Source organism: Amblyomma maculatum, chromosome 1, assembly GCF_055883805.1.
Source record: "Amblyomma maculatum isolate TAMU_Amacu chromosome 1, ASM5588380v1, whole genome shotgun sequence".
In the NCBI taxonomy this organism is placed as follows: Eukaryota; Metazoa; Arthropoda; class Arachnida; order Ixodida; family Ixodidae; genus Amblyomma; species Amblyomma maculatum.
This window is the reverse complement of record NC_139344.1, coordinates 470,074,235-470,096,149: the sequence shown is the minus strand read 5'-3', so window position 1 is coordinate 470,096,149 and position 21,915 is coordinate 470,074,235. Positions and strand designations below refer to the sequence as shown.

General features: G+C 44.1%; 1 protein-coding gene across 3 annotated transcripts in view; it reads right to left on the bottom strand.

Annotated features, from left to right (window-relative positions):
• Sting (transmembrane protein sting) overlaps positions 1 to 21,915 on the bottom strand; it is an 89,822-nt gene that overhangs the window by 4,916 nt on the left and 62,991 nt on the right. For all 3 annotated transcript variants that reach the window (XM_084605318.1, XM_084605311.1, XM_084605326.1), the window contains exons 6-7: positions 18,444 to 18,679; positions 6,290 to 6,467 (exon numbers count right to left, since the gene is read on the bottom strand). In XM_084605318.1, coding sequence (XP_084461444.1) covers positions 6,290 to 6,467; positions 18,444 to 18,679 — 414 coding nt within the window. The remainder of the gene's footprint in view (positions 1 to 6,289; positions 6,468 to 18,443; positions 18,680 to 21,915) is intronic.

Below are 21,915 nucleotides of genomic sequence, written 5' to 3'. Positions count from 1 at the left end.
GGTTACCAAAGCTGGCAGGGTGCTGAATTCCATTCAGCAAAATTTAAGATGCCACAGCCAAGCCACAAGGAAACTGCTTTTCTGTCCCGTGTTCAACCTATCATGGAATACACTTGTATTGTATGGAACCCTGCACAGCAATTAGTAAAACCTCATTAATTCGAACTCGGTTAATTCGAACTGACGCTTGGGTCCCGGCATGGCCCTATGTATTTCAATAGGAGAAAACGCCTGATAATTCGAACATGCCAGACAGAATCCACAACGGTTAATTCGAACTAGGACCCCGTGGCTCACACAGCTCCTCGCAGTCAGAAGTCGGCCCATACCGTGTACAATGCGCAGAAAGATTACTAAAGACGCAAAAAACAAAATCTTTCAAATCTGCCCGTGTGCGCGAGACGAGGTGCGCACTCGACAGTCACAGCGAGCATTCCGGTGCATGCCGTAGCAGGTTTTCGCTGCCGGGTGCCGCCAGGCTCCATCACATTAACGGTCCGGCGCAAGCCGTTGCAGGTTTTAGCTGCACCGTGGTTGCTGGGTGCGCTTTTGACGAGCCTTTTTTCTTTTTGTCCTGCGGTCACGTTGTGTGCACAACGCAGTTGTCGGTGTCGTGCATTTGTTCGTGCCGCGGTGGTCCAAGTTTTACCGTTTTCGTTGCCTCACCGCTTTGCCAGTGACGACTCATCGATTGTGACAGCCGTGGCAAACCGCGGTAAATACACGGCAAAGGACCTTAAGACGAAAATGGAGATTTTGAGTGAGGTGGAACGTGGTGTCCTATCCAAGACGGATATAGCCAAAAAGTACGACATCAAGAAGAGCACGCTGTCAACGTATCTCAGGAACAAGGAATCGATCAGTGCTGCCTTTCGTAAAGACGTTATGGAGCCCTCTCGCAAAAGGCTACGAACATCGGCCCATCCCGAAGTGGAGAGTGCCGTAATGGCATGGATAAAAGAAGTTCGCAGCCGGAACATTCCGTTAAGCGTGCCCATAATTGCTGCGAAGGCTGCAGTCTTTGCCAGCCAAATGGGCATCAGCGAGTTCAGCGCGTCGGAAGGCTGGCTGTCGCGTTTCAAGGCGCGTCACGGGCTGACATTTAGAAACGTTTGTGGGGAGTCAGCTGAAGTCGACAAGGAAACGTGTGAACAGTGGGTCTCCAGTGAACTGAAGGAACCCCTCGCTGATTATGCGCTCAGCAATGTATTTAATGCTGACGAGATGGCGCTGTATTTCAAATTGCTCCCGAACAAGACCGTCACTTACAAAGGCGACACTTGTGCTGGCGGAAAGAGAATCAAAGAAAGAATCACCGTCATGATGTGCACAAATGCGACGGGCACGGAACGGTACCGCTTGCTGGTGATCGGCAAGGCAGAGAAGCCTCGCTGTTTTAAAGGCATCAAGACTCTGTTGATTACACCGCAAACAAAAAGTCGTGGATGACACGGGAAATTTTCACCTACTGGCTGCGCGAGCTAGACAGGAAATTCGCTGCACAGAACAGGAATGTTCTCATGTTCGTGGACAACTGTACAGCTCATTGTGACGTGAGTGGACTGACAGCTTTCCGCTTGGCATTTTTGCCTAAAAACACGACTTCTGTGCTCCAGCCTATGGATCATGGAGTTATTCAGAACTTAAAAACGCTTTACAGGCGCCACCTCCTACAGAGACCTTCTTTGTTTGGACAGTGGCAAGTTGTACGACATCGATTTGCTTGGAGCTGTCCACATGCTGGCATCATCGTGGAATACCGTCAAGCCGGAAACTATCAAAAATTGTTTCCGCAAGTGTGGCATCGGTGACGCCCCAGAAGCATGCAGCGCGGAGGTAGCGGAGGCTTCGTCTGATGGTGACTCCGTCGTGCTCGACCGTGGCTACGCGGCTTTGTCGGGGGGTGTCGCCTTTGAAGCCTACGTTGACGTTGACAACAGTGTGGAGACGTCTGGGCCCTTGAGTGATGAGGATATAATCGCGGCTGCATGTGCTCCACAGGGCTCACAGGTGGCGAACACGGCTGAAAGCGATAAGGAGTCCGACGAAGGCGACGATCCGGTGTCACCCCCTAGTGCATGTGAAGTAGCGTCGGCGCTCGATCTCGCTGCACGATATTTCTCCGCCGATGAGAATTCAGATCCTGCGCTGGAACTCTTGGGCAAGCTGCAGTCGATGCTTGTGGAGTCGCGGCACAAGAAACGCAAGCAAACGCACGTTACCGATTATTTTTCCGTGTAAATAAACATGTGTTGAAGCTCGCTACTCACACGAATGCATTCCGGTTCTTGTTTGCGGAGCATGACTGACCGATTAGTCCCGTTCATTCGCCGTTGCGGTTCGATCGCAAAAATTATCGGAATCGCCCTCCGTAAACGTGCAGTAGCGCCTAGCCCTCTTTACTCATGGTAATGAGTCAACATGTGGGCTTGGCAAGCACGGTGGGCCACGATGGCGCTCATTCCAGTGCCCGACTGTTAATTCGAACTCCGCTTAATTCAAACAATTTTCTCGGCCCCTTCGAGTTTGAATTAACGAGCTTTTACTACTTGGCAACCTAGAGAAAATTCACAATAAAGCAGCAAGATTCATCTTGGGCAAATACAGACAAAGAGACAGTAGTACCGCAATAAAAACTAATGGGAAAATGCTTCTTGTACAAGCAAGTTGTAACTAAAGTTCTTGTATGAAATATTTACAGGAAAAGTTGGAATTAATTGCAAAAGTTACTGCAAAAAAGAACAGGATAATTCTAAGATTTCTTAGATGCCTCTTAAGAGGAAAATGACAAAAGCCTACCCTTTCTCTCCTATCTGCCTCTTATCGACGTTCGTTGCAGTGTTACATATAATTATAATTGGTATACAGGAAAGGAAAGGCACAGTATCTGTTATACTTTCTCCAGCAAATGTGAGTTTGGCCGGTACACCCTCGCTCCCGTTGTGTAGCACTCCCTGGCGTGCTTTCAAGTGTGGGATGGCAGGAACAAGGAGGACACACCTAGTGGAATCTCGCACACAGATTTAATGCCTCCTAACAGAAGGCGCTGACAGATCTCACAGAAAACTCTCACGCACGGGATTTCGTTCCATGAACTTAGCCTTAAAAGCCTTTTTACGTTTCTAAGCTGCAGGACCATTCCTGTAAAATTCGAGGATAGTGTACCAGGATGAACTTAATTTTTTTTAAGTTTTTTTTTTTTTAATTCTCATAAACAAAAAAAGGAAGTAAAACGATGTTTGCCATCCCCGTTATCTACTGAATTGGGGTGGCGGAAGTAAAGGAATGGTAAGTAGGAGGGAGAGGAAATCATAGAGGTGAGCAACAGGAAGAAAGGACAGGGTAGGTAAAAACAGCGGAATCGGCCTTTGGAATTTCAGGTGTGTTCTGCAAACAAGGATGTGTTTTAAGCCAAACTGTAACCCCCTAGCTATAATGCCATCGGGCAATTCTTCAATGAAGAAGAACTTACTCCTCATGGCTAGCGAGTGGATTGAGCAGTTTGTTCTTGGTCGCAATTCTGATGCCGCTTGGGTACTGCTTTTCATGCGGAGCATCCTAGGCTGTCTAGTTTTAACGACCTTACTAGTACTAACACAATGTAGCGCACATGTCAGTATGCTACGATTCCGAGAGAAGCTTGTGCTATTTTGATCAACTGATAGGGCGCCTGTTAAGGATGTGTCCTGCTTCCCAACATGCACCTATCACCCACTTCAAAAATGCAGCTTTGAAATCAGATTGCACCATTGCCACAGTCTTCTTCAAAACACATGGCAATTGTGAACAAATAGCTGCTTACATGAGCGCATGGTTAAATGAGAAAAACTGACTGTTTTGTTTCTACAGGTCACACTCCCATCCAATGCCGGCGGCCAGGGATGACTCCCATATGCACATATTGAGCCACTTTAAATATACCTCACTTTTGAAATGACATTTCATACTTTGAAACCTCTTGTAGAGCATACTTGGCTTTTCTCCTCAAAGGAATATCATCGTAGGTTCACTGTGGAATCATAAATTCTTTCAAAACATTTATTTACATGTATTCCTAAGGGATGCCCACCCTGGAGGCAGAAGGGGCCACTGCCGGCGCGCACATCACTCTGAATTTATAGATTTGCACGGAGCCTATAGACTGCTCTATGCTTTATTGCAGGTAATAAAAAAGATCGCTAAATCTTTTTTTGTTTGTTTGCCAAGTGCTCCATGTTTTCTCCCCAAGCTCCACGTCACATGTCTTTGTCCTGCCTATAAATATACTCAAATGAAACCTTTTCAAACAGACCAAATATACACGGTACTGTCAAACTATGCTGTAAAAGAAGCCTTCAATCCCATGACAAAATGCAAATCGAAATGCTAATAAGCACAGAACAAAGAGTTGTCAAGAATTCTGTGCTTCTGATCTGTGTGACAGATTTACAAACTCCAGATGACTATTAGTTTCGTTACACACCGCATCATAAGCTGTGCATTAAGTCAACTTCTCCTTAACCATTAAGGTAAACCACACTTAACCATGTCCTAGTACACAAGATAGATGCTGTACCCTTTGCATTCAAAATGAACCATCCAAGTAAGCTATTAGCAGATAGGACAGGTGCTGTCGCAACTGAAGTTTATTAAAAAAACACAGTATAAATATCCAAGCTAAGCCGCACTAAACCACACATTAAATAAAAACCAAGTCATGATGACCCAGCTTCTTGATCTTCGTTCTAGTCTGTAGCGCTGCTTATTCATCATGTCACCGTACCAACTCGCCCAGATGTCTCTTCTATTAAAGCTATTAGACTGAAGTTAGGCATAAAAGAAAAGAGGTAGCATAACCCCACTGTGCTATGACACCTCAGCTTAAGGAGTCATTTTCTTATTTAGTTTATCTGAAGACATGGACAGATAAAAGCAAATGGCCTGAAAGCAGCGGAGGGAAGACAAAGAGAGTGCGAGGAGAGGGACAGAAAGAGAAAAGAAACAAAAAAGCAATGTGTGCGTTACAGGTGCACGCAATATACCACAAGTTCAGTAGAAAAATATTTTTTTTTTCCCCAGCATAAAATCTCTGCTTGGTTACCAATGAACCATGCAGATCTATATCAAATATGGAAGGGGCAGAAAAAGAAACAAGTGGACAAGAGGGCTTTCAATGCTACAGTGTTTTATTTCTCACATCAGAAATATTTTGTGCAGCTGTCAGCTATCACACTGTAAACCAGACAAACAGTCCCCAATACCAATAGGCCTGGTCCAATATTTCTAGCCCCTTCACCAACATCACAAGCAGCCCAGGTTTGTCTAACCTTCTCCTGCAATAGATCTGCCTATTGCAGGTGAGGAATATTTTGCCTAGGTTACCACAGCAAGTACCTGAACCTGCATCTCAAACAATGTGCTTCAAAGGGTTCAGTAAGTCAGAGTTTCAGGCAGTCAGCATAGATTTCAAGTGCTCCCCTATGGCACTCCCATAATTTTTTATGTATAAGATGCGCTTTTTTTTTCACAAAAGTTTGGTAATGCATTCTATACAACAGTGCATCTTATGAGCGTTTCTCTTTTCTTATGTGCAGTGCTCAAAGGTGCACTTTTTTTGTGAAACAATAGCGGCAGAAACTTCTGCGATTACAATACCTTCGGTTGGCATCGCTTCTCACTGTTTCCATGCTGCCAGGACAAGCCAGGTCAAGCCAGGTCAAGCCGACTGACTTTTCCAGTTACAATTTACAACAGTGTTCGGGACTACTGTCAATGTGTTTTCCACTCCCTGTGTGTGCTGTGACGCATGCATCAAAACACCCGAGTGCAGTGATCATAAGCACAGTTATTATGAGTGCAAAGAGAATGCCTCAGCACTGCCTCGAGAAATCAACCAACTTTTTTTGATAGCATGTCTGCTGATGAAACCTTCTACAGATTGGAGAAATAATAAAGTGTTGCTGCTCTCACTGTGCGAGAGTACCTTCAGGCATAAGTATTGCTTGTTTTTTTCCCTATCATTTGCACATAACGAGTTTTCTTCCCGGCACAGAGCATTTCGCGAGTCAAGTCAAGTGATATTGCTCTAACCTGAGTAATTTGAGGTGCGTCTTATACAAATGTGCGTCTTATATTAATTTTTTGTTGAAAGCTTGTAATTATCAGAGGTGTACATCGCAAAATACGGTACTTTGACGCATTATCTTTGTGCTGGATAACAAGCAATATTGATGCTGTGCGGCTACCTTCCAATGCCACAAACTCTTCAGTCTTTTATGTCACGCACAGTGTATTGCACGGGCTGCCTTACCGTTGTATTGCACGAGCAGGAAGCGTGACCGGCAGGCGGTGTTTGCCTCCACCAGCTCCCGTATCTTGTCACAGAAGTTGTTCATCTGTTCCTGCTGCTGCTGAGCTGTGAGCTCTCCACACTCCCGCATGTCGTTCAGAGTCAGCAGAGGCGTTGCTCCCTCAGCCACGCAGTAGTACTGCACATGAGGAGAAAAATGCGGTGGAGGTGTGGCTAAGTAATTTCACAGTACTTATCTACCAGCGAGCATAAGCACTAACTTTGAGCAGCATTCAACACTGAAGCTTAAATTCAAGACTAACTTTCCATGTTAGGCGAGGGAAACAGCACTGAAAACAAGGACAACAAAAGGTTACACAGAAGCTGTAGAGAAAAGTGGTCCGAAGTTGAAGAAATATGCTATAATTAGGCATTTATGGAAGGTGGATTGGGCATGAAAAAAGAGTGCGAAAAAAATTACGGCCAGCTTTCAGCTGATTTACAAATGCGAAGTAGGTGTGGAGTTGCTTCATCCGTAGCAGCACGAATGAGACACATGGCTCAACAGCTTCCTTTGTCCCTTGTGGTATGCGCAAGGCATGGGGCGATGCATTACGCAACTACAGCATGCAGTGCAGCCATTGCTCCTCTCTTCTTCAAGGTCATAGAGAGGTGACTACACATGAAGCCTCCATGATGAGCTTCCTTTTGTCTCGCTAGTGAAGAGAAACAGAACAGTTCATGAAACTGATGCGATCTTCGTGGTCTTCGTTCCCTATTACAGCATGTCCTTTCCAAAAGTGGCATATCTAGTGCTCGCACACTAAAATCAAGATGAGGAACTTTTCCCCTGCGTAACTAAACATCCATGCAGGCTGCCAAATTGGCCACACAGAATTTTTCTAAAATTTATTAGTTGACATTACATGATAACAGCCCCTCTGTTCCACCATGTACATGACCCTGAAGGTAAATAAATATAACACGCTATCAGACTGGTTTGGTTTACGGGGTACAACACACCAAAGCAACTCAGGCTATGGTGGACACTTCAGTAGAGTGCACTAGGAGACTTCGACCACCTGGGGTGTGTCCGTGTATATGCTACTTGAGAACTATGTAGAATAGCCTTCCAGAAACAGGGCAACCACAAATAAAGCATTTACTGCACTTTGCATAAAATGAGCTGAAGACAGAGGGCATGAAACAAGCTCATATTACCGTACTTGAAGACGATCTGGTGTTTTCATTCCATTCACAATTTTTTTTTTCTACTCCACATGAGTGACGCAATAGTTACGGCGCTCGACTATTGTACCCAAGGATGCAGGATCGAATTCCAGCCTCGGTGGCCGCTTTCGATGGAAGCAAAAAGCAAGGCGCCCGTGTGCCGTGCGATGTCAGTGCCCTTTAAAGAACCCCAGATGGTTGGAATTTCGTGAGTCCTTCACTATGGCATCTCTCCACTATGGCGTCTCTCATAGCCTGAGTCTCTTTGGGATGTTCAACCCGCAAACCAAACCAAACCATTTATTTTGCTTGCACACTGTATTCCGAAGCAGGCACTATTTGTGTTCTTTCTTGCTCATTTTTGCATTCTGACCTGCTCCTGTTAGCCCCGTAACCAAGTTGTGCGCCTCTCTCGCATCATATGCAGCCCAGCCAAACCAACCCTATGAGAAGGCACACCATGTGGCTTTCTGCATGCTGCAAGGAATGTGCATAGCACCAATTTCCGACCATTCCTGCACTGCAATAATGCATGTTGTGCCATGCCTGCAGACAACGCAGCCCCACAGTTCTTAAGCCCTAATGAACAGTCTTGGAAGGCAATGTGCAGTCAAGGCAAAAAGCTGGGCTAGTCGGAGTGTGTGTCATCATTAATAAAAAGACTAGCACATTTAAAAAGGACACAGACATAAGCCAAATTTAAGCTTCGATTGAGGAAAATTAGAAGGCCTTTCAGGTATGATCTGGATCAAATTCCATCAGAATATGCTGTGGAAGTGAGGAATCGATTTCAAGAATTATATCTAGGAGACAGAGAGCCTGAAGAGATGTGGACTGATGTTCGTGATATAATACAAGAAGTTGCTACTAAGGTCGTTCCAAAGCAAAAGAAATGCAAGAAAGCAAACTGGTTATCTGAAGAGGCTTTGCAAATAGCTGAGGAAAGGAGGATGGCAAAAGTTATGGGGGAAAGAGAAAGATACAAGGTTCTCAATGCGGATTTTCAGAAAATAGCAAGGAGAGATAAGAATGCTTTTCTGAACATACAGTGCCAAGCAGTTGAGGACAACAGCCAATTGAGGAACACAAGAGCTGTGTACAAAACAAAGATATCAAAGGAAGCTTCTGTGCAAAGCTGGGCGTGATAAAGGACAAACGAGGCAAAGACCTCACTGAAGCCTCAGAGATAAAGAAGAGGTGGCAGGAATACACAGAAGAACTGTACAAGAAGGACCCGGATGTGCAAACCCAACACAAGATGGTTATGATAACTGATCTCAAGCCGGGCATCCTGAAGAGTGAAGTTGAATGGGCCTTAGCTAGCCTTGCTAAGAACAAAGCTAGCGGAATTGATGACATTCCAGCTGAGTTGCTTCAAAACATCAACCATGACGCTGTTAACGTTCTGTATACATTATGTCAGCAAATTTGGACAACCCTGCAGTGGCCACAGGATTGGAGGAGGTCAGTTTACATCCCCATTCCAAAGAAAGGCAGTGCCAAAGATTGTTCCAACTACCGCACGATCGCGCTTATTTCGCATGCTAGCAAGGTGATGTTGAAAATCCTCCAAGGTAGGCTACAGCAGCATGTGGATCGGGAGCTTCTGGACGTGCAAGCTGGGTTTCGCAAAGGCAGAGGAACTAGAGACCAGATTGCCAACCTTCACTGGATCATGGAAAAAGCAAGAGAGTTCCAGAAACCAATCTACTTCTGCTTTATTGATTATGCGAAAGCGTTTGACTACATAGATCACATAGATTGTGGCAAGCTCTCCAAGAGATGGGAGTTCCAATTCATCTCATCTGTCTCCTCAGGAACCTGTATGAAGGGCAAGAGGCCACAGTCAGAACGGGGCATGGTCTTACTGATTGGTTTCCGATTGAGAAAGGAGTGAGAAAAGGCTGCATACTGTCGCCCTGCCTATTTAACCTATATGCTGAGTGCATCATGAGGAAGGCCGGTCTGGACGAGTCTCCAGCTGGAGTGAAGATTGCTGGAAAACGTATCAGCAACCTTAGATATGCGGATGATACCACTTTAATGGCAGAAAGTGAAGTGGAATGTAACACCCCTTTTTAGGGACCTTGAAGGTAATAAAATGAAATGAAATGAAAAGAGACTTCTGATGCGCATACAAGAAGAGAGTGAGAAGTTTGGGCTTAAACTGAATATTAAAAAGACAAAGATTATGGCGTCTTGCCCTATCAAGTCCTGGAGCATCAATGGACACGAAGTAGAAGCTGTGACAGATTTTCTCTTCTTGGGCTACAAGAATGCCTTGGAAGGAGACTGCAGCCATGAAATTAGAAGACGCCTGCTTCTGGGAAAGAGAGCCATGGCTAGCCTTGACCGCCTAGTAAAGAACAGAGACATTAGTCTGCCAACCAAGATCCGTATAACTCGTGCTATGGTCTTTCCAGTTGTGACGTATGGATGCGAGAGTTGGACTGTGAAGAAGGCTGACCGCGGAAGAATTGACGCATTTGAATTGTGGTGCTGGCGGAGACTCTTGAGAGTTCCTTGGACGGCCAGAAGATCAAATCAGTCGATATTGTCGACCATAAACCCTGACTGCTCATTGGAGGGTCAAATTCTAAAGTTAAAGCTCTGCTACTTTGGTCATCTGATGAGAAGAGAGGAGTTACTGGAGAAAGATTTGATATTGGGAAAGGTTGAGGGTCACCGGAGAAGGGGTAGGCAGCAAACGCGATGGTTAGATGGCATCCTCGAGGCGCTGCAGATGAACTTATGTGATGTTAGGAAGACAGTGAGAGACCGGGAAGCGTGGCGTGATATGGTCCATAGGGTCACGAAGAGTTGGACACGACTGAACGACTGAACTGAACTGAACTGAGACATAGAAGAAGACAGGACGAGTGCTAAACATCAACTGAGGTTTTACTTAGGCAGGTACAGCCCCCGTCATAAATATACAGCCCACTGTGAAGGGACACGGAGCGGATGCGGGGCCGGGAGGTGGCGCCCTTGTTCTCTTGGCGCGCCTGCTGCGAGAGTAAAGAGGTTGAGGGTGACAAGCTCCCTTGCTCTTGGGAGGGTGAGGAAGGCGGTATCGCTTTGGCTGCGTGATAGTAAGTGAGGCGATCGCATCACTCATGCCGCCTTTGGGGAGGTGCTTGCATCGATGCAAAACTCACCTTCGGCACGTGCTCTGAAGCGGGTGAGCGCGGCGCGAGTGCTAAAGCTGTCACGGGCGCTAGAAAATAGAGTGGCAGCTGCTTTCCGCAGTGCCGACTCCGCATGGAGTGGTCGAGAAAGTTTAAAGCATGCTTCGACATAAAGAAAAGAAACAAGAAAAGGCGCGAAGCGAGAAGAGGTTAGTGCCTGGTCGCAAGCAGTACTTTCCCTGCAATAATTTTAGGCTCCTTTTCTGTGATTTGCGACTGTAACAAGTCGTTGGATGAAGTTTTCATTTCAAGGCGAAACACCTATCTCAGTAGCAGCAAAGTAGCATTCGGTGTGCAAAGTGTTGTCCTAAAATATTGCTGTGATGCCATCGGGGCAATCAGTTGGTCACAATAGTCCATCAGAATGTCAACAAATATTTGGGGTGTATTGAGGCGAAGATGTTGGATTAGGATTGAAGGCGTGTTATGATGAATAACGTTGGACTAAAGATGGATCGAGTTTTGATTAAATTGATTTGGTTCACAGAGTTTAGCGCCCCAATGTGACTCAGAAATTTCGAGCACTTGCGGTTCATTGACCTGCACCGACATCCCACAGTGCTCTTTGCTTTTCGCCTGCATCGAATGGGTTATGGATACATTTGATTGGATTAATTCGGATCGAGTTAGAGTGGAATTCCGACATTCTAGTGGAAATTAAGAAGAAATGGACATGGGCAGGACATGTAGTGCGAAGAGAGGATAATCGATGGTCGCTGAGGGTAACAAACTGGATTCCAAGGGAAGGAAAGCGTAGCAGGGGGCGGCAGAAAGTTAGGTGGGCGGATGAGATTAAGAAGTTCGCATGGATGAAGTGGATGCAACAAGCACAGAACCGGGTTGAGTGGAGAAATATGGGAGAGGCCTTCACCCTGCAAAGGGTACAGTCAGGCTGATGATGATGATGATGATGAGGTGGGAATTCTAATAGATTGCTTGAATTATGATCGTCGCGTTTTGGTTTGGGTTATTTTTTCGGTTAGTATTCATTAAGGCAGATGACAATAGATTAAGAGTAGATGTAGTAAGATGAATAATAAAATACGTTAAATTAGGGTGGATCATTTTGGGTACTGTGGATTGTGGGGATATACTAAAGGAAAAGTGTACTCGTATGTGGTTATGGTTGGCAGGACTGACTCGGGTGACGAAGTATTCTGATTTATGGTGGTGCAAAAAAGTGAATTACATTTTGATGATGTAGAATATTTTTATTATGGTGGACAGGAGGTGCGATCTGTTGGATTAAATGTGCTCAATATTCATACCTTCGAAGTTTGCCAGTAATTTTAAGAGTGCCAAATTTACTTTCCTTAAATTCAAGCACAATCCTTGAAAACTTCTGCTATCTGCCTTGTTGGACTACAAATAATAGCGCAACAATTACTGCCTCCAACTTCATAAAACCAAGGTCAAGTGTTCAACATGTTAAATTGACCCATGAAATAGTAGGGTAAAAAACGCTGTGCGTGTTCTAGAACGAGGTAAAAATCACTTCAAACCAGTACCAAGAAAACGGACCTGCGCCAAAAATCGACCAAAGGTTCGTCAAACTGTGGTCTTTATATTGGCAGGCTTCCATGGCACTTTGTACTACAGCAAGCGACGTCTAGCACACAGGTTAGTGTTCCGTAGTGTTCTACTTTTCCTGTCTAGGTCATCAATCATTATTTGCAGTTCATCCCCCGAGTTGCTTAGCAAGGCAATGTCATCAGCAAATCGCAGATTACTGAGGTATTCTACATCTACCCTTATCCCTAACTGCTCCCATTTCAAGTCTGAATACTTCCTCTAAGCAAGCTGTGAATAGTACTGGGGAGATTGTGTCTCCTTGCCTAACACGTACTTTCTGCATGGGAATTTTGTTACTTTCTTTATGCAGAACTATGGTTGCTGTGCAGCCACTATATATATATTCCAGCACTTTCACGTACAGCTCGTCTACCCCCTGATTTCGCAATGCCTACATCACCGCCGATGTTTCAACTGAGTCAAACGCTTTTTCGTAATGCTATGTATAAGGGCTGGTTATATTCCGAGCATTTTTCTATCACCTGATTGATGGTATGGATATGATCGATAGTAGAGTACCGTTTCCGAAAACCTGCTTGATCCTTTACTTGGTGGCAGTCTAAGGTTGTCCTGATTCTATTAGCGATTACCTTAGTAAATACCATATACGTAACAGACAGTAAGCTGATTGGTCTGTAATTTTTAAGGTCCTTAAAGTCCCCTTTCTTATGAATGTTTGCATTCTTCCATGGTTCCGGTACCGTCGATGACACCAGGCACTGTGTATACAGGGTGGCCAGTTTTTCTAGCACGATATCCCCTCGTCCTTCAACAAACCTGTTGTTATCTGATCCTCTCCAACTGATTTCCCCCTTTTCATAGTTTCTAATGCTTTCTTGACCTCGTCCTTCGTCACTGAAGGAACGTCTGACTGTTTTTCACTAAAGCCAATCTCATTACGGTCCTGACTACTTTGGCTACTGTAGAGACCTGTATAGAACTCCTCGGCTACTTTGACTATCTTGTCCATATTGGTGATGACGTTGCCGCCTTGTCCCTTATCACATACATCTGGTTTTTGCCTATACCCAATTTCTTCTTTACCGCTTTAAGGTTTCCCCCTTCTTTACAGCATGCTCGATTTTCTTCATGTTATACTTCCTTATATCAGCCACCTTGTGCTTATTGATTAGCTTTGATATCTCGGCCAATTCGATCTGGTCTGTTGGATTGGAAGCTTTCATACTCTGGCGTTTCTTAATCAAATCTTTCGTCTCCTTAGACAGCTTACTGGTATCCTCTCTATCTATCCTACCGCCTACTTCTACCGCACACTCCGTAATGATATCTCTGAAATTATTGTTCATTGCTTCTAGGGTAATGCCGCCATCCTCGGTGAGAGCCGAATATCTATTCTGTAGCAAGATCTTAAATTCTTCTGCCCTCTCCCTCACCGCTAATTCGTTGATGGGTTACTTTCTTACTAATCTGTTGCGTTCCTTCTTCAGATCTAGGCTATTTCGGGACCTCACCATCCTGTGGTCACTGCATCGCACTTTCCCAATTACCTCTACATCTTGCACAATGGCGGGGGGTTGAACACATTATGAAGTCAATTTCATTTTTAGTCTTCCCGCTAGAACTTTTCCATGTCCATTTCCAGTTCTTGCGTTTGCTGAAGAAGGTATTCATGATTCGTAAGTTATTGCGCTCTGCAAACTCAACTATTAACTCCCCCCTGCTATTCCTAGAACCAATGCCATAGTCAGCTACAGCCTAGTCTCCTGCCTGCTTTTTCCCTACCATGGCATTGAAGTCGCCCATTAGTACAGTATACTGCGTCTTTACTTTTCGCATTGCCGATTCTACATCTTCGTAGAAGCTTTCAACTGCCTGGTCATCATAACTACATGTAGGTGCATATGCCTGTATAACCTTCAGTTTATACCGCTTATTAGGCCTAATTACGATGACTGCCACCCTCTCATTAATACTATAGAATTCATCTATATTACCCGCTATATGCTTATTAACCTACTCCTAGTTGTCTCCTTTCTGGTAAGCCTCGATAACACAGTACATGCCCATCCTTCAGTACAGCATATGCCTCATTCGGCCTCCTAGCCTCACTAAGCCCTATGACATCCCATTTCATACCTTCTAGTTCCTCTAACAGTACTGCTAAGCTAGCTTCACTAGCTAGGGTTCTAACGTTAAACGTTGCCAGGGTCAGTTTCCAATGGCGGCCTGTCCAGCGGAGCCAGAAGTTCTTAGCACCCCCTGCTGCATCACAGGTCTGACCGCCGCCATGGTCAGTTGTTCCGCAGCCGCTGGTGACTGAGGGCCGGGGTTTTATGGAGCTTATCATGAGAGGTCATGGCCAATTACTGGCCAATTGCCAGTAATTGGCCATGACCTCTCATGGCCAGGTCATGGCCAGTAATTGGCCATGACCTCTCATGATAAGCTCTCATGATAAGTTGGCCACCCTGGTGCAGTAATTGACCAGTAATTGGCTAATTACTGCACCAGGGTGGCCAACTCCTGTTCTGGTGAGGGAGTGCATTGCCGGAGGTGTTCACCGGCATCAGGTTACACCCCAAACCTGTTTATGCAATTCCATCGACACGCGGATTTTTTTCTTTTTTTTTTTTTTAATTTGGTGGAGAATTGCGCGGCACCGGGATTTGAACCCCGGTCCTCTTGCATGCGAGGCGGATGTTCTACCGCTACGCCACCGCTGCAGAACTTCAGCGAGACTTAGATTTTATCCAGTACTGGTGCTCAAAATGGCAAATGTCTTTGAACATTTCAAAATGCAAACTTGTCTCGTTCACTCGTAAGCGTTTCCCTCTACAGACCTGTAACTCAATAAATAATGTTCCCCTGCAAAAAGTTTCTGAATATAAGTATCTCGGCGTATATTTCACATCTAACCTTACGTGGACGAGACAAGTTGAGCATATTACATCGAAATCCTGCAGAATGTTTAATTTTTTAAAGCTTAATTTCAACAAAGCGCAGTCAAATGTCAAGCAGCTCCTGTATTTCACTTACATAAGGCCAATTCTTGAATATGCATGCCCTGTATGGGATCCCCAGTTTATTTACTTATCTGACATGCTCGAACGCATCCAAAATAATGCTGCCAGATTTGTGTCTAACAATTACAACTTTTCATCTAGTGTCACGTCTATTAAATATCATCTTGGTTGGGAATCATTAGCTCACCGCAGAAAACATTTCAGACTGCAGATCATGTATTGCATTTATTTTGAAAAGCTCAGCATTGATAAAGATCGGTACCTACTTCAACCTCACTTTTTATCTAGACGACTTGATTACCAGTGGAAAATCCGAGAAATAAAATGCCGGACAGATGTATATAAATCCTCGTTCTTTCCACTGACGATCAATGAGTGGAACCGACTGCCAGCTGGCATCACTGAGTGTTGCACTGAAAATTTATTTCGGGCTTTTTTATCGGATGTGTGACGTGGTGCCCAGTTCTCTTGCGTGTGTTTCCTTCATTACTTTGTACGTCGCGCAGTTGCCCCCTTTAGATGCATGTTTCTCATTCTGCATTATCACTTGTGTCGTGTTATTTTTTTCATTTTTATGTATTTTAATGTACCACTGGCATTCCCAGCAAGATTATTTGTCATCTCCCCCCCTGCAATAATGCCTTCGGGTGCTGCAGGAACCTGTAATTAATAAATAAATAAATAAATATAACCTATCTAACCCTATTATAACTTGACTTATTATAATACGCACATAATCCATCACGACTAGCCAAGTTCCACTCGTAAGGAACTGTAGCCTAAACCAATGCTTTTAATCCATGTTTTTCGGCGAAATACACCTCTAATTTAATGCAATCCAACCTTAATTTTAATTTTACACCTTTTACTTGAAGTAATCCAACATGATGTATTTCTCACACCCTACACATAAACCTCTTTAATGGACCAAAGTGACCACATCACCACTGTGGTAATATCACGCCATTTTTTTTTTTTGATCATGCTTTCTGGTCTTTGGACGGCGCTGACATTCCTTGCTATAGCGCCTCTGACCTTTCACCTTAAAATTAAAAAATCATGAAATGCCTTCCAACGACCTCAGGGACAAAAAGGGGCCTGAAAAAAAAAAAAGGCGTGCAGCGCAGAACTTGCCGACAGAAGCTAAGCGGGCTTGATACCTTTTCTGGTTTCCTTTTTATGGCGGAGCGTGCATGAAACGTTTTGAGCCACTGAACTTTCTTCGCGATCTTCTTATCCTTATTATTCATTCTTTTTTCTTTCATTGTAAACAAGGTCTTGGCCACTGAAGAACCTGAGAAAAATGGAACATGTTGAAATAGACCCTTTTTTAGCTCCGGATTAGTCGTTACGCCCGTACAAACACGTTAATGAAATGAGCCATAGGCACGTTGGATGCACCATAAATCGCTGTGATCGGTTTGTTTCCTGTGCTGAGGGAGCCATGTATTCGATCCCGTTGTCCTGTGGTTTCGCATGTGTAGGTCAATCCAGCATATGCCTCAATGAGAGGTTGTCCTACAATGTGACGCAGCAAATCTCTGGTCATCTGCGCGTTCACTGCCATGATTGTGAATGCACTCCTCAGTTAAACAACCCGAGCGTGCTGCGCAGGTGCAACGATAAAACACCGCATGAAATCACTGAAGCCGTAGCCATCGCAGATCTTTGAGCTAAGTGTCAGCACCCCTTCCATAGCTCTCATAGACAAAGAATTGCGGTTCTTATCAGGAGCTGGATGAACTTGTTATCCAGTGTGGTTTCTGGTGCCGATAATTGTTCTTCGGGCCTGGTTGCTCTCCCTGTGTTACTGATGCTGCAGTATATTCTCCAAAGTGTCTGGAAAATAATCCATCAGTTGCAAGTTAGCTCCACGTGTCTCATCTTCTCTTGTGATGAGACTTGTGATGAACTAACCAGACCCGAGAGGCGTTATTCAAGTTCTATTTAAAACCTTTGGTTGTGCACAATCCGGATGAGCAGCATCCCTAGCGACTGCAACACAGGGAGGGTGTATGGTACCTGCAAAACAATGCTGCAGAACCACTTGTGATCCCTTAACCACAGCAGCGACGGAAGACGGGGGCACGCAGGAAATAGGTGCGGCATTATTGTGACAACAGATGCATCTATGCAGCACCCAATTTCAGTTCCCAAAACAGATTTGACCGCCACGGTGAAGGAGTTTTCATTATGAAAGGGAGCTGACGTCCAAAGTTCATAAAGGGTCCATTGGCTTCCATTGGCTTGCACCAAGTTTCCTTTATAGCTTTTTTTTTTCTCGTGTAAAAACTGTACAATACTCAGAGATATTATATTTAAAACGCATGTTCTGAGGGCGGAAGAATTCAGTTGAAATTTGACATCCAATGCCGAAAACCATTACACTGTTTTAACGCCATCGGTATGAAGCAAGCGTTTCTCAAGCAGGTTTAAATATTCTCATTTTGGGGATATTCATGGGTATTAAAGCATCACAACATACTATGCTATGCATACAAAAAAATAAATAAATAAAAAGTAATACGTCTAATTTCGGGCTCCTTCAAAACTACGAGGGGAACAATATCTTCTGGTGTAGCTAAAAAGCGTGTGTACTTTTCACACTGTTTTTGGGCTTGAACAAACCCTGCTTAGACTGTGGTCCAAACCAAGCAGGTCACAGTTCTGGGCGAGCAATGAAAACAGATATAATTAAGTCTAGTGCAGTGCTCGTCTATGCACACACACGGACATAGAAAACCCTAAGCATCCACTGTGGTGCTTGGTATCCTGCCTTACACCAATCAGTGCTGATAAGCAGAAAGCAGTGGCATTGAGAAACTAGATCAAAGAACCCAACACAACAAGTAGTGGCGAAAGGTGTACATCCATGCCAATACTAAACTAGTAAGGTAATACTAGTAATACTAAACTAGTAAGGCACCGGCATGCTGACCCACCCTCGAAAAAAGCTAAGTTGATAGCACTGTCATGAAATGCACACTGGAGGCTTTGTTGCTACCTTCATTCCTCCGTCACAACAACAACTCAAAGCTACTTGCACTTATTTCCACTCCCACTAGCGTCCATACACCCATACTCATGTCCACGACTTACTCCCACAGACTTATGAGCGAGTGTGCCGATCCATGGCTGCAAGACTATTTGTGGCGCAAATGGCATCACAGATCAGCCCCAAGAAGCTCGACAAGTACGCACCGGACTGTCATCACCATTCCTGATCTTGTAGACCGTGTTGGTAAAGATGCGCTCCTTGTTGCCAGCTCGCGATATCACCAGGTTGTCCATGCGGTTGGCCACTTCAATGTCCTCGTCTCCGCCCACACCCAGCTCAGGCTCAATGTAGCATGATGTGGGCATCAGGATGATCAGCTTCTTAACGGCCAGGACCACATCATTGTCCTGCTCATATTGGGCCATCCGCTCTCGTAGCGCTGCACCAGAAACAGGGCCACGAGCATTGGAGATACTCTACACTCTTCCTCTGCTGGGGAGTGCACAACGGCAAAATTAATCATAGCCTAGGCATGAGCACTCTCACAAAAAGAAAAAGAAAAAGGCCTGTGGCAAATTGTGCCACATTCAGCTTTACATTCATTTGGGCAATGCATTAATGTACTGCCTCATAAATTGCACACTTTTCAGTACAAACACTGGCTGATTAAAAACAAAAATCAAGCTTTTTCCCTTGTTTCAGCAGAAAATAGTACATATTTGTAAACTGTCTGATATTTAAAGTACCTGCACATACTCCTAAACTATTTGGTGTTAAACTAGTCCACCATTAAAGCGATGAAGCCTTGGCTGTGTAATATCAAGAATGACTTACAAGATCCAGCCATACATTCACGTCACAGCATTAAAAACATCTTCCTGCATCTCAACATTTGTATGCTTTTAGCCTTCTTTTCTGGAATGCTCTGGAATCCTTCTAAATGGAATGCTTTGCCCCACAATTTCTCCTGTTTCTAACAAAACTGGAGGCTTATGAATGTCAATTTACAAAATATGGCCAATTGTGTGTAATGACATATGAAAAGTGTTATTTCTTCTGATTATTTATCGAAAATCTATGAAAAGAAAAACATTTTTTCGCCCTAATGACTTCATGTCATTATGTTTTCAGGTTTGCTAAAAGGGTTAGAAAACAAAAGAAAATAATTTGGGCCTGCGTGTTTATGCATATTTTTTATTTAAACTGAAAAATATTTGTGAAACATCGGTGTTCTTTGTCACATCACATCACATTATTTTACTTACAGACCCCTTTTGGGGCTGTTACATAAGGGGTGGGGTTTATAAAATGCAGGAATCTGCAGTACTTGAAAATGTTGATGAACATGTTATGGCAGCAATACTGTGGGGAAGGCCGTTCTAGTCAGCTGCTGCACAATGAAAAAAATGAGCTGGCAAAAACGATGGTACGGGCACGTGGAAGCAAAATTTAGAGAATGACCAATTCGAAGGGATCTGCGTTGCGGCAGTGTGCAAATGTATGGTTCTTGTTTTAGTGATGCATAAAAAAAACCTGATAAACAAGGCAATAGTGGCTATATCATGACGAGTAGAAGGATTAGGTAGACCTGATTGCGATTTCAGGGATGGCATGCTCACGGCGTAAGGGTATGAGGAGTGAATGAATCTAGTGGCCCTGTTTTGAACCTGTTTTGAACAGCTTTGACAGCGTTTGTAAAATATGCTTGATGACGGTTCCAGGTGGATGATGCGTATTCCAGTTTAGTTCTAACAATCGAACCGTATGCTTGTAGTTTTATGTGTTATGGGGCTTCCCGCAGGTGACGTTTAAGAAACCTAGTGCTTTTTAGCCGATGATATCTGATTACTCATGTCCAAATACCAAGATAAGAAGAGGGCGAATATGGGCTGGCTGGTACATGTTGACGGATGGAAACACAGCACATGATTTTGTTTGCTTTCCTGTCCCGTCTTAGTAGCGCTGTTTCTTTCTATCCGTCACCAAGATAAGTCATGAGAAATGGTGACCCCTAAATATTTATATATCTAGACCAGGTCAACTAAGGAATCAGAGACTGTGTATTGGAAAACAAGAGGATACACACAACTAAATGTGTACATTGGCACCTGAAATAAATTTTCAGTTCGGCTCAATGCCCAGAGCTAGAGGTGCCACTACTTTGCACGGGGGAATTTAGCATGAACATTTACATCAACCAGCGTTGAAAAGAGATTTTGAGAAAAGAAATACAAAACAAAGAAAAAAAGCAGTGAGACATTTTAAATATGATTTTCAATATTTAAACGATTATCTACAATGTTTAAAAAACATGGCCACTACAAAGCCGTTTGAAAGTAATGTTCTTTCTGTTCAAAGGTGCAAAATGCACACAGCGTAACCTTTGCAGCAATGGCCTTTGGATGGAGGCATCCAGGGCCTTTGAAGCTCAAAGCAGCAACCTTTGAGAAACTGAAACTGCAGCATCAGCTGGCATAGGGAGCTAAAAGCAAACTTAAAGTAAGAGCATCATTCTTAAGAGCACTTTGTAAAAAGAAAAAGAACCCTGCCACCTTAAGACAAAAATGTAGTGGTAAGAGCGAGTACCTTTACTGGCCAGGATGATAAACAAAACGTGCGACTGCTGATTACTTGGAAGCACGAGGAGGCAAATTTCTGCAGTCAATAAATGCAAAGAGTAAAGCCCCTCAAGCTGATTTTGAGACCCTAAATCTTACCATGAGTGGCCGCAGTTACTCAGAAGTTAGAGTGCTTGACTGCTGAACCCAAGGAAACAGGTTCAATCCCATTCGTGGCAGCCACATTTTGATGGAGAAAAAAGCAAGATGACCATGCAATGTCGAACATATATGTTAAAGAACCCAGGGAGATCGAAACTTTCAGAGCCCTCCACTAAGGTGTTTTTCATAGCCTGAGTCGCTTTGGGATGTTAATTAAACCTTAGAAACTATACAGAACCAAACCTTACATTCAGCAGGTGTAATTACACTAAAACGACTGTTTTACCTATGAATCACATCATGGGAAAACTTCCAAATAGCTTTCATCATACGTGTCTGACATGTTATGGTGCGTTGGCGACATATGTTTTCTCAGTTGGACTTGATACAACTTTCCAAGGGCATTAGAAGTAACTCACAATCCATACAAAAGCACATGTATGATAATATAAATTTTTAATTTTTTTTGCTGCCTTAGGACTCCGATGAAGACCTACCATTTATGCACTGCAAACAAATGCGTGGAGCATGGTGGAGAAAAGCCTCTGAGTAGCAGGGCCCCAGTGCAGTTTAGCCAGAACTTCTCTGGCTAAACTGCACATCGTTACTCATGCAAAGACTTCTTTTTTTTTTTTTTTTCAAACTTAAAAAAAAAATAATCTGACTGCAACTATGTTGCTTCAACAGTGTCACAAATTACAAGAAAGTAGAACATCTGTTGTTAAGCTTTGCCCGGAAGAGTTATCTAAATAATCATAGACACCGTGGTATGCTATGTGCACAATGTCACCTCTGTGCAAAGGGGGCTAGGGCCTGCAGCAGTGCCGACACAGTTGGACATACACAACCACATACGGAGCCAAACAGTGTTTCTTAATTGCAGCCCCCCCCCCCCATCTCCCCCCCCTCCCCAGCACCACATGGTTGTTAGCTGCTTATGTGAGGGACAGTGCCC